This window comes from Sebastes umbrosus, chromosome 1 (genome assembly GCF_015220745.1).
Source record: "Sebastes umbrosus isolate fSebUmb1 chromosome 1, fSebUmb1.pri, whole genome shotgun sequence".
Classification (NCBI taxonomy): domain Eukaryota; kingdom Metazoa; phylum Chordata; class Actinopteri; order Perciformes; family Sebastidae; genus Sebastes; species Sebastes umbrosus.
In genome coordinates, this window is record NC_051269.1 from 28,881,395 (window position 1) to 28,895,624 (window position 14,230).

A 14,230-nucleotide genomic window follows, 5' to 3' on the forward strand; every position below is an offset into this window, starting at 1 on the left:
TTGAGCAGAGGTTGTTTTCGTTGACATGTTGATGGCTATCTGGACTGGGTGGTGGCTGCTTTTAGGAGACAGTAGCAGGATCAAACAGATCTCTTCCTCTTCCATATCTGAGCAGTATAACCACCGGCTTTGGGTCAACTGTCTGGTAAATGACAACAATATATGCACATAACAATAAACCCCCCGTATGTCTCATTACTGTGGGTCTAACTACAGTTATGAGCAAGTAGATAAAAGATTTAATTTCTTTGTACGACCGTCTTTCATTTCTTTTGATATGAGTCAGTGAGACGCACATTGCATCATGAATGATTGTGTTTTCCTCTCTGAAAGTGGCTGTTACAAAAGTGCTTCATGTCCTAAAGAGCTAATTGCAGCCTAGGTGGGAACAGTCTGTAAAACTGCCCTTATTACAGGCCGGGGGCAGGGGACGTCATTTCACCGTTACACACTTCCTGTGTTTCCTGGGCACACTCACTGCACGTGGGAATATTTCAGGACCCCAATAAAAAGTCTCCAGCCTGAGGAGACGCTACCTGAGCCTCCACCCTACCTGAAGGCTGTCTAATCTGCACATTTATCTCCATTGCATTGGATTTCAATTGTCCATTGATCAGGAATGCAGATCAAAGCTCTGTATAAAAAGGTCATATGCCCAGACAACCATTTTGTTTTGTGTTTTACTCTGTCAGTATCCCTCTATGCCAGTCTGACCCAGCACCCCGGGGTACAAAGGACAGCATTGTGGGGGTTACACAGCGGGGCAAAGCAGCTGCACTGGACAGTGACTGACTTCACTGGCAATAGCCAACACACTAACAAAGGCCACTGTGAAGCCCCGTCCACATGAGTGAATAAATAAACCTCTCTCATGCATCTCTTCAACCAGAAGCATCTGCAAATGCACCTCCACAAAGAGCACATTTATCACAACAATAAAACTACAAATGCTACTCAGTGCATGGGTGATGTACATATACAGTTTGGGATACATGCTCATAAAGCATATGACAACTGGCATTTCAATCGATTTTCAATGTTCAATCCTTCTCCAACTCAGAAAAGTAGATTATTGCTGTTGTTTTTTTCTACTGTATACTAAGGAGGTAAAACCGTTAAATGACTGTGGGCTTGTTGGACTGTTGCTCCACTATTAAATACAGGCCTGCTAATCATTTGATGAGTTGTAAGAGACGTAAAGAGGCAATTATCTGAACATAGGCCTACTTGACCATTAAGTATTCTGCCTTATTTCATGTATAAAATCAGTTTTATGGCTTCAAATAATATAGAAATATCATGTATTACTATCAATCTATCTATTTATATATTTTGGAGTCCAAACACATTGGTGTTTTTCTTCTCACTGATGTGCAAAACAAACCAAACCATGGGCTTGTTGAACCGTTGCACCACCACTGTATACTGTATACATTTGATGAGTCACAAAAAATGCTTATCAATCATATTTACATCATACAATCATATTTCATTCAGTACTCCACAGCTTCGACAGCCAGCATCTGCTCTGAACCAAATATGTTGTTTTAAGCTTTGTTTTCCAAATATATATGTATATATTTTTTGATAACGTGAGAGTTGAGAACATCAGGAAACATGAAGAGAGACGGAGAAGACATGTGACAGCGGGACAGAGAGGTAAATCTCTAAAAATGGGTCACGAATATATACTTTAATTCTTTAAAAAAAGTGCTACTCAAACAAGACTATTAATAGTATGCATTGGTTGGGGATTCTTTCAATTGCAGATTTGGTGCACTAGCAGCTATTTATGTATGTGTGACTGACTTAAATAAACTATGTCGCACATGTTCCTCGTAACAATCTGTCACAACAATAGAGGTCTATATGGCTCAGAGGAATAAATGATATCAGGCTTTGGCTACTCAGGCAATACTTAATACTTAATAGGATTAATTCACTGACGGTTTTGGTCTTTTCAAGAGGTTCGTTGACAAAAAGACTTATCCTTTAATTTCAATCAAACAAAACATAAAGCCACAATTCCAATTAAAAAGCACCGTGGCAGACTATTTAAAGGGATAGTTTGGGTGTTTTGAAGAGGAGTTGTATGAGGTACTTATCCATAGGCAGTGTATTACCTACAGTAGATGACGGTTGACACGCCTGCAGTTTGGAGAAACAGATGTACTGCTGTGGACAGGGCCGGCAGCAGAACGTACTTTAGCCACCTAAAAAAAAAAAAATGTCTTTTCTTTTCACTTTGGTGAATCCAAACTAACCAAAGTCACAGGATAACACAAACATCTAACCGATCAAGGCAGCGGTAGATCAGCAACTCCCGTATCCTGCGAGGTAAAATTACTGGGGTTTTTTCTTAATGGAGTGTGGTTGCTCTGGCGAGAGCATAGATAACGGAAATGTCGGAAACATAGACTGTACATCTGTCTCACGGTAAGGTAAAGCGACACAAATATTCCAAATATAGCGTACACTTAAACTGATATTGATTTTTTTTTGGTGAGCCTGTCTTTTAGGTGGCTAAAATACGTTTTGCTGCCGGCCCCGTCCACAGCAGTACATTGCTTTGCTCCCGTGTGGTAACTCCTGTCTGATTCTCCAAAGACGGGACCGTCATCTACTGTACGTAATACACTGACTATGGATAAGTACCTCATACAACCCCACTTCAAAACCTGCAAACTATCCCTTTAAACTTCTGTACTTACTGTACTATACTTACTACTATACTAGCAGATGAAAGTGTTTACTTCAACCTCTTATGTAATGTACCTTTACTTGCCACGTTCTTCAATAACAATCTCACCGACTTCAACAAAACACCTACAATCTAAGAAAGCTAAGATAAGGCTTGGTGTTTATTTTGTCTCTCTGACTCACTGGTTGGGTTTTCCACCCTGACGCTGTTAAAAAGTCCGGTCCCTCTACAGCATTACGTCCTTTAACTGCTGTTTTTGAGAGAGTTTGGCATAAGCTATATAGAGGGAGTAGCAGGAGACAGAGGATGGAGTCACTGCTGTTTCTGTCCCAGATAGAGACAGGGGAAGGAGGCTGGCCCACAGATGAGAAGGGGGGGAAAAGAGCAGGTTGTGAAAAACAGCAGGTTTCTCCATTGCTCTGGGCGAGTCTCTAATGACTTCCAGACCTATACGCTCACACAGTCTCTGCGTCTAGACTGCAGCTACAGCGCTCTACCCTGTAGCCTCACTCACTCTCTCCCAGGCCAACACACACACACACACACACACACACACACACACACACACACACACACACACACACACATACAGTACTGCCCCCACTACCCAAAGCCCTCTGTCCTCTTAGAAAACTACAGGCGTTTCAGTCTGAGAGGCTGACCAAAAAGACACTGCTGCTTTCATCGCCTCCTCCCCGGGGATTCAGCCTCAAAGCATCTCCACTCTAATGAAGACTTTGAAATGACGGCTGTCTTTTTTTAGTACTGCTTTCGGTTTGTCTCATGACTGCATCCTCTGTGGCTCCGAATGCAAAAAAGGAAATCACATCTATCAAAAAAAGACAAACTTTATAAATCTCCTAATTGGGCATGAATGGCCTCTCTCACTCGCTGATAAAACATCCCATTGTTTTCTCCAGCCTGGCTGTGGTTAACCAAATAAATCTGATAGGCCAAAAAATCTCAGTCTGTTAGCCGACGAGTGTTTTTTGAATGAGTTTTTGAGGGATCAAACGCTGCAGTGACATATTACCATGCCTTCGCTATTACAAAAAATGTCTTTTGTACAGCAAGCACAGCAGGTTTTTGATCTGTTTCTGAGGCGGTTTTAAACCTGTACTGCACCTGTTGAATAGTATTCTAGACAAATCAACCTACATAATTCGCACATTGCAAAAAAAACAATTATGGCTGGGAGAAAATTCAATAAAATTATTTATAGTCTTTCAATTGAATCGTATCATTAATTCATAGTAGGGCTGTCAGTCGATTAAAATATGTAATTCCTATTAATCGCATGATTGTTCTTGATTAATCATAATTAATTTTTGATCTGTTCAAAATGTACCTTAAAGGGAGATTTGTCAAGTATTTAATACTCTTATCAACATGGGAGTGGGCAAATATGCTGCTTTATACAAATGTATGTATGTATTGATTATTGGAAATCAATTACCAACACAAAACAATATGCTCAAATCATAACATGGCAAACTGCAGCCCAACAGGCAACAACAGCTGTCAGTGTGTCAGTGTGCTGACTTGACTATGACTTGCCCCAAACTGCATGTGATTATCATAAAGTGGGCATGTCTGTAAAGGGGAGACTCGTGGGAACCCATAGAATCCATTTTCATTCACATATCTTGAGATCAGAGGTCAAGGGACCCTTTTGAAAATGGCCATCACAGTTTTTCCTTGCCAAAATGTAGCGTCAGTTTGGAGCATTATTTGACCTAATAAAGCTAGTATGGTTCATTCATTAGGTTTTCTAGTTTTATATGATACTAGTATCATCACTCTAGTTTTAAAACTGAGCCCGCTACAACCTCCGGAAGATCATTTGTGTTAATGCGTTAAAGAAATTAGAGACAGCCCTAATTCATAGATAGAGGTATCGAGATATCGTGATACACAATTACGTCATCTAAATTGATAATAACAAGCACTAATGGTAATACCCCAGAGTAGTTAAATCAAACTATTGTCTTAATCTGATTACTCTGTATTTGTGTGCATGCATAAACAGCTGGAAATATGTATTTATTTTTTCTCTAACTGTTCATTTTGCACTAAAGTTCTTAATTAAATGAGAAAACACTTTTCATTTATCAAGTCTTTACTTCATGCAGGAGTATGTGACTATTTCATATAGACTATTTATTTATTGAATTACCAGAAAACGTGCTATATAGTGATATATATCGTGAATTAACCGATATCATGATAGAGGATTTTGGCCGTATCGCCAGACCTAGAACCAACAATGACTTCGCATTTTTTTGAGATGAATAAAATCAAAGGTTCGGCTAAGATTTAATTTTCTCTTATTCATTTCAGAGAAGATAAGCAGTGAGAGCTTTTATTCCATATACTTCCCACACAATTCATACTTGAATGGGCATATGATGTGAAAGAGCAGTGTCCTAAACCCACTTTGACCAGGGCTGCTTTAAATGATATAATACACATATAGAGATCTGCATAAGCTGAAAAGCATTTCCTCTCTGGGCTGCAATTATCTTCCCTGAATGGTTTAAATGTCAGCCAAAGTTCACTCCGCAGTGAAAGTCAGACGCAGCAGGATCATAACAATCAGGATAGTGTCTGGATACAATGCACTGAACTGTTTCGGACATATATGTAAAATACTGTATATATATTTTAAGACTTACAAACATCAGGCTCCTCGTCAGAGCCGTCTGGGCAGTCCTTCTCCCGGTCGCAGCGCCAGCCCTTCGAGATGCACGTCACCCCGTCTTTACACACAAACTGCTTGGGGCTGCAGGTCTTCGGAGCTGAAAAGAGACAAAGAAAAAAAGTGAATTGATTAAAAGATTTCTGAGAGAAAAAAAGCTCCTCTTGTGTCAGTGATCTTTATTCCTGAGGTCTCATTAGCAAGCAGGGTCCGTTGTACTCCGAGTCAATAGTGGCCCTTGCTGGCCCTAATTAAGTCCTGGAAAGTTGCTACTTGATGGAGGGGTTAGAAAATGGATACACACAAACACACACACACACACACACACACAAACACACAGACACACACACTCATTCAGGCTTTGCGTAAACTTGCTGCACCTAAATATCCAGGTCAGCGTTCCCAGGCCAGTAGCAGTGATGCAACATTACTGGAGGATATCAAAGAACATCTTGTTCTGTGAATTTACCCCCCTATCATCCATTTCCCCTTCAACCCATCCAGAAAGAGAGAGAGAGAGAAAGAGAGAGAGAGAGAGAGAGAGAGAGAGAAACTGCCCACTCCAGACACAGACGAATGGGGGAACACATTGGAACCCACACTGATTCAAATCCTCTCAGAACAGCAAGTAAACACTTTGACAACATACACAAGCAACAAAGCTGAGTCACCCGGGGCATTGAGGGGAAGCTCTGAGAGGAGGTTGATACAGCAACTCACTGCTGAGTGGGAAATACATGAAAGACATTGTGTACTTCTCTACTTGGTATGCAACTAAAAGAGGTTTTTTTAAAAGGTTAGAAAATGAAATGTCAAAGATGTACATGAGTACATTATATTGTGCACTTAGTGCCTCGTAACTGGTCTTTCATTCAGCAGGTATTCAGCTGACATTGAAAAGCAAAGAAAAGCAAGGATTAATGGATTGGCTACTTCAGGCAACTTATTTTAATTGTTGATTAATCTGTTGATTATTATCTTGATTAATTGATTAGTTGTTTTGGTCTATAAAATGCCAAAAAATATAGAAAAATGTTGTTCAGTGTTTCCTAAAGCCCAAGATGACATCCTCAGATGTCTTGTTTTGTCCACAACTCAAAGATATTCAGTTTAGTGTCATAGAGGAGTAAAGAAGCCAGAAAATATTCCCTTTTGAGAAGCTGGAATCAGAGAATTGTGACTTTTTTTTTCTTAAAAAATTATTCAAATTAATTGATTATCAAAATAATTGACAATTAATTTAATAGTTGAAAACTAATCGATTAATCATTGCAGGTCTAGGCTACTTAGACTGTGCTGCTATTCATATTGTCCTGGTTTCATAAACAAGCATTTCATTTGCATGCCCTCCATGTTATTTTTCACTAAATAATTCTAACAAACTAATTTTCTACACGTTTTACACTGAAATTTGTTTTATTCTTACCAGTGTTGGACAGTTTCCTTGTAAGTTAACTTATTAGTCAGTTTATGAATTAATCATCAGCAAAAGTAACAGTACGTAATGTCTTAGGTGCTGATTTATGCCACATTAAAGTCATATTGTTTAAACTAGAGCTGCAACAATTCAATACATTTTTAAGAAGGAAAAAAAAGTAAAAATTCTCTGATTCCAGCTTCTTAAATGTGAATATTTTCTGGTTTCTTTACTCCTCTATGACAGTAAACTGAATATATTTGAGTTGTGGACAAAACAAGACATTTCATGATGTCATCTTGGCCTTTGGGAAACAGTGATCGCCATTTTTCACCATTTTATAGACCAAACAACTAATCGATTAATCAAGAAAATAATCAACAGATTAATCGTCAATGAAAATAATCGTTAGTTGCAGCCCTGGTTTAGATTTGGAACTTCTGACACCGACGACATCTCCGTAAAGACTTATCAACAAACTGTTGGCGGATCTGGCTGCAAATGCACCAAAGCCTGCAGTACCATCAAAATAAAATCCAATATTAACACTAATACAAAGGATTCATTTTAAAGGAGCTATACACTGTTTGTATCTGGTTTCACTTGTTAACAAACTGCCACAGATACATAACAAAATAAAAATAGCTAATTACGGTATTCATCTGGTGTGATAAGATTAGCATTATGGCTAACTACTTTTGGAATAATGTGTGAACAATCCCAAATCGGAATAAGGATGTTTTCACTGTTCTTCTCATTCAGCCAACATTGTGTGAATGCAGCATTAACGTCTGGTAAGACAGCAAACACATTAACCCCCCAAAGAGTTGACAGAATATTACAAAAGCAGGTTAGAGGAAAAGTGAAACAAAAGAAAAACAGAGACCTTATAATAAGATATTTAGCCATATGTCATAATAATGTAGAGTTAACAGTACTGAAAACATATTGTGGTTGTAAAGCAACAGATGGCATGGGGGAAACTAAAGGACTAAAGCATCAGCCGAATACAAAACAGATCTAACGAAATGTTTGTCCTTATGTGTTACTTTCATAAAACATTACTTATTCCCAAACTATTAATTCATTAAAACAAAACCAACACTTTACCAGTTGACATTTAAAAAGGAGCAAAAGGCAATCCCAAATGATACTGTAATTATAATTCACTCACGGATAGTTCAGTCTTTGAATATTTATCACCAGGCTGAACTGATTGAACTGATTTTCTTTTTGTATCATCTGACCTCACGTTTCATTTCTTTCAGTCATCACGTTGAATATCAAGTGTTGCGTCTGGACAAGCGTCAACGTCTGCCTTGCGCAGATCAGTTATATAAAGCACTGATTGGAAACAGTGATGTTATTGTAACCCCTAGATTATTGAGGCGTATAGCATGATGAAGAGGACGGGGGGGGGGGGGGAAACATGGGATGGACTCGGGTTGGATGATGGGATGAAGCAGATAAACAGGATGACTGTATTTACATTTAATGCTAGCCTCCGACTCCAGCGGTGAAGGGAATCTGGAAGCTCAACCTAAATACCATGAATTCAACCTGACATATTGCTGCACACACTCACACACACTCCCCACTTATCCTCCTCTGTGTACCGCTGTGAGCGGTGTGTGTGTGTGTGTAGATGTGTGTAGATGTGTGTAGGGGCGTCTTTTTCTCTCAGAAGTCACAGGGATTTGAATTATTCATGAAATGCAACCAGGCTTGTGTTAAAGCGTTTCCTCTTTGCTCCTCATCCCTCGTCTTTGGTGCGTGTTTATTTGTTTGTTTGTTTGTTTGGAGGTGTCGACACTAGCCGTAGCAGGCAGCTATAGTTGCGGTGCGTCTGTGTATTGTTTATTTAGACACTCTTCGACTCGAGGTGCTGTTAACTCGGCTTCCGATAATGGCTGCGGGATGAGTTAACTCACGACTCGACCGCAAGATGCTGCTGACAGAAACATACGAGGCACCAGAGGAAGTAGGTCAGGAGGTTAGCGAGCTAGTGGTGAAGGTTAGTGACTGTAGCAGCGGCTCAGTGATGGTTAGAGAGAGACAAAGGCCACGTTCACAGCCGCCATTACAGTCAGCCTCAGGTCAACCAATCATAACAACACTTCTAAAAATGTACAGTAGTTATGAACATAATTGCATATATGTTGAATATTGTTTTATATCATCTAAACAGAGGTAATGAAAGATCTCTCTTTGGCCTTTTTTCTCCTCTCTGCACGAGGGCGGCACAATGTTTTTATTATTTTTTTTCCTTTTTCATCAACAACATAATTTTGCAATCCATTCAGAGTTAAATACCAAATACAGAAATGTGCATGCCGTCCATATTTATAGAATTAAATTAAAACATAAAAATAATAAATAAAAAGTAGAATGAAGAGCTGAATTATCACCTAAACCACAGTATAGGTAAAATAATAATAATAATAATAATAATAATAATAATAATAATACGCATATTTATTTTCAAACATACATAAACAATCAACAAAAAAATAAATCATAATATAAACATAATACACATAGTTGAGGGCTGCACAATGATAATATTCGCGATCACGATTTGGGCTTCCCACAATAAAATTAACATGATCAACTGCGATATTGAAGTTTAAAATTCATGCTCCGGTCATAGAAAACTCCGCTGCATATCAAATCAAGCGCTTCCTAAACTAACAGCCACCAGGGGGCGATCCAGATGTTTTGGCTACACTTTTGAGGAGCTGTCATGCCGCTGCACATTCACCCTACAGTGGCAGCCAGTGAATAAAATGTCCTGAATGTTGCAGCTGTAAATGCAATGAAGTGAAGAAAGAACCTTATTTTAAGTCTTATTTTGATGCAAAGATGAGTACATGAGCAGGAATGTAGCACAACATGGAAGTGAAAGCAGTGCTTTGTTTATTTAAATGTGAAATCAAAATATTTTGTCACTAAAATCAATGAATAATCGTGATCTCAGTATTGATCAAAAATAATCATGATTATCATTTTGGCCATGATCATTGTTAGTTTTATATCCTTTGTCTGATTTTCACAAATGAATAAAACTCAAACGCTTAGATTCCAGGCAGCACAAACCACACTGGTGGTCGGGGTGCATCTCACTTCCTTTTACTGCCTCCACGATTCCTCACTGTGACTCACAGCTTACTGCCAGCGCTGTTAGTTTAAAAATGAAAAGTCTGACAAACATTTACATCTGCATTACAAAACTGGAGCCTATTCTGTGTAAAAATCGGTCCAACAACAGTTTAAGTGGACATTACTGCTGAGAAACTAAATGCTTGTGCCATTTATGTTTCAGAATTTATTGTTTTCTTTGCATTGATAGTCTGTAACATGATTTAATAACCCCCTTTATGATGTGAATGAGGACATTTCGGGGCGTCACATGTGACTGAATGGAACTGACGCTGATGGATAGTTAGACTCACCGGCCCTCCCTGACTTTAATATTATCTGTAATAGAGACTCAAAGTGCTAGATCATGATAAACTAAAATTATCACTACATCATCTTATCCTCTTAGACATCTTGAGTTATGGCCAAATGCGTGCCTTGTGAGGTCACAGTGACCTTTGACCACCAACTTCAAATAAGTTCATCCTTGAGTCCAAGTGGATGTTTGTGCCAAATTTGAATAAACTCCCTCGAGGAGTTCCTGAGACATCGCGTTCACGAGAACGGTATGGACGGACAACCTGAAAACATAACGCCTCCAGACACGGCGCTCGCTGGCGGGGAGCCATAAAAAAGATAAATGATGAAAGGATAACCTTGCATAGCAGCACAACTATTTTATAAGTGAAGATAAGATAAGTTTAGCTGATGGGTGTTATTGCTTTTGGTTGGTGGTCATGGTGACACAATCAATACGTCTCTGGAGACAGATGTTGACACCCATCAGTCTGTGCTTGACACAATCAGGATTTAGCTGGTTAAAGTTTAAAGAGTCTGTGACTGGACCAGACAAACATATTTTTGGCTTCAGTTGTTTCTCAGTTTTGTGAACTGGTGCCCGATATAACAGGTCTTAACAAGTTTGTCTTTTGTTTCAAAAGGAAATGATGCAGGGAGGAAGATGATGAAGCAAAAAAAAAAGATGGTACACAGATGGATATGACACAGATGACATAAGAGAACACGCTGGGTGAACTGAGAGCAAATGGGAGAGGCGGGGAGTGAACTACGAGTCAAAGGGGGGCAGGGCTCTCACAGCTGGGGGGGGCCGGCCTGAAGATCTGAGAGCAGACTGAGCTGGGCTGGGATCCTGAGATGGGATGGAGGAATGTCACACATGCTATCAATGAGCTGCCTGTGTGTTTACCAAAGCGGCGGCTGAGTGAAAATGCTTTGGGTCGTCGCCATTTGGGCCGGATTACAAATCCGCTGCCCTCTGCCCCCCGCCGCTGTCTGATGGTCCTCCAAGATGAGCTCAGTCTGGTTGGGAGGAAGAGTCCTCTTTTAAGGCAAACAAGCCTCGCCCCCGGCCACAGCCCCATTTCCTCCGACACCCACAGTGGTGCTATAAATAAGCTGGAGGCCTGCCCTCTGAGATCAACCGGGGCACTACAAAGCTCCAGCAGACACTGAGACTGCCGCCTCATCACAAACCACTCAGCAGCGGCGGAGGTGAAGGTAGACTTTAAGTGTTGTCAACTGTGGTGCCGAAAGGGAGCTTGAGCAGAGTCATTCTTCAAAGCCGAATGCGTACAGTAAAGTATCGCACCGTCAACCGGACAGCCACTATTCAAGTACCCCTTGAGCAAGACAATCTGCACCAGCTCCAGGGCTGCTGTTCTGTAACTTTCCCACTGCTCTGACGTCCCAGTAGAGGCAGACCTCAAACCAGAATGTCAGGGATCAGTTAAGTATCTGCAAATGTGCAAACCCTGTTCATCCATCAGCCCCAGTATAACAAGACTATGAGAATCTGCAACTTAGGTACAACGGTGCTATGAGTTAAATGCTAACATCTGCTAGTTAGGACTAATCACAAAGTACAGCTGAAGCTGATGTCATTAGTTTTGAAAGTATTGGACAGCCTAGATTTTCACCTATTGATGGTACTATAGACTGTATATAAGAAGTGGACGTAGTCACCGTGACGTCACCCGTTGGTTTGTGGACTGCCGTTTTGAAACTTCAAGTTCGACATTTCAGACGTCGCCATGTTATTTTTTGGAACCAGAAGTGACACGAGAAGGTGGAGCTAAGTACAACTGAACGCTGAATAAGACATTTTAGGAAACCAAAAGGTTATAATTAACTTTCATGAACTGAAAACACACTGTGAAAGCGTTAAAGTTGTAAGACGAAAACACAGACAACGCCGTGGTAGCGACCTGTCAACCACAAGGTAGCCACGCCCTAAATCATACCCTGCTTTATGGTCTGTTTGACTCTAAATGGGACCATAATTTACTAAATGAACATCATGCTGTATTGAAGAAGACTTGAAACTAGCGATTGAGACCATAAACTCACGTTTACAATGTTTACTGAGGAAATAAACAAAGTAAGAAGTAGGGTCATTTTCTCATAGACTTCTATACAATCAGACTTATTTTTGCAACCAGAGGAGTCGCCCCCTGCTGGATATTAGAGAGAATGCAAGTTTAAGGCCATTCTGCATTGGCTTCACTTTTCAGACACCGGTGGTTGCCCACTGGATGGTACCAGATGAAAAATCAGTGAATTGAGTTATTACAGTTCATCCTAAGGGGAACATGAATGTCTGCACAAAACTGCATGGAAATCCATTTAATAGTTGTTGAGACATTTCACTTAAAGCTCACCCTCATGGTGGTGCTAGAGGAGAATCATTAAAGTCATCAGGATGCACTGGAAACTACGAATGTCGGTACCAAATTTCATAGCAATCCATCCAACAGTTGTCGAGACATTTGCACCAAAGTGGTGGACGAACCGATGAACCATCAAACAGACATTGCCATCCTTAGACGAGAGACATGCTGCAAGCACGGCTAAAAAAGCTTTTGCAGCAAACTGTGGATGATTATCTTCAGCTTGGATCTGTTACTAAAGTCACATTTCATAACTCTGGAGTCTACAGTACCAGGCTCTGTGAGATAACAATCTTAGGTTTCCTCTGTACTTCTGTGAACCTCAATCACTCACACGCACACCTTGTATTATGTCAGTATGACCGTGGTGGAGAAATAGAACGTAGGCATGGAAATGTATTTGCTCATGCATAAAATTGATGCTTTTAACACGACAGCAGCTGCTTCCCTTTCCTACACACGGGCAGAACAAACCGCTCAGATGTGAGGAGGCGATCTTTCGTAGCTGGTACTGATTCATCCCAAACTATTGAGAACAATAAAGCTGGCAGGCTGAACAAAAGCACCAGGTGGGTGTGTTGGCTAAAGTAAATGCATGGTGAAGTTTTTCAAAACGCTTACAGAGACTTTTGCAATGTCTGCTGGGAAAAAAAACATGTAGTTTAGTCTACAGAAGATAGTGTGTACTCGCACTAATAATAAAACACTTTTTCTCAAGGGGAGAAGACAATCCCAAATACTCTTCCCTGTTAGACATGATAAAGCTTCATTATCTTTTCAAATATTTAGGGAAGGGAGGTTTATATGAGGGCAAGATAAACAACCTGAATTGTGTGTAATCAATCAGACATTGGCCAAACCTTTCTACGCACTTTATCTTTTCAGACGGACACAGACTGGAGTAACACAGTTTAACGTTGACTCATAGAATTAAACATCAGAAATGCTGCAGGAAATTAATGATAAACAGATCGGATGATATCAAGGGAGAAATGTTTTTTATATTTTTGTGCACTACAGCCCTGATGATGAACTTCCTTTTTAGATTCAGACGACACAAAACATAAGTTTGGCCAGTAATGAGACAGCAAACAGACACAACAAAGCCAAAAGGGAAGACATATAGGAAGAGAGTGATGTAGAGCAGGAAGAGAGCGGGTTATAGGGTCTATTTGGCTGACCTCTGGGCCGACCTGAGGGGGTTCTGCTAAGGGCCGGGAAACGAGGGAAGTGTCTATATTGGCCTGTTTGGCTGCGGCCTGCCACCTCGTCATCCTCCTCCACAGCCCAGGCACGAACGCTTCAAGGTTTTGTAATGGAAGAGAGCGAGAAGAAGGAAGAGGGAGGGAAAAAAAGTTTTCCAATTTGTCATGTTACAAAACAGCAAAAAAAAAAAGAGAGGCCCCAGCTGCGCCTCTTACTAAATAAACCTTTCCGGCAAGGGCTTGGAGGAGCTGTGGAAGTCTAGTCGGACAAAAGTTCAGACACAATTTAGACAGAGACTGGACGACGGAGCGTATTCACGTTTACATAGCAGCCACCGTTATTATATCAATATTTTGAAAGACAGCAACAAGAGTAAAAAGTTG

The 14,230-nt window shown here is 40.3% G+C and overlaps 1 protein-coding gene across 7 annotated transcripts in view; it reads right to left on the reverse strand.

The window, feature by feature from the left end:
• Positions 1 to 14,230, reverse strand: part of LOC119490457 (low-density lipoprotein receptor-related protein 1-like) — a 115,820-nt gene that overhangs the window by 88,875 nt on the left and 12,715 nt on the right. For all 7 annotated transcript variants that reach the window (XM_037773911.1, XM_037773885.1, XM_037773905.1 and 4 more), the window contains exon 2: positions 5,377 to 5,499. In XM_037773911.1, coding sequence (XP_037629839.1) covers positions 5,377 to 5,499 — 123 coding nt within the window. The remainder of the gene's footprint in view (positions 1 to 5,376; positions 5,500 to 14,230) is intronic.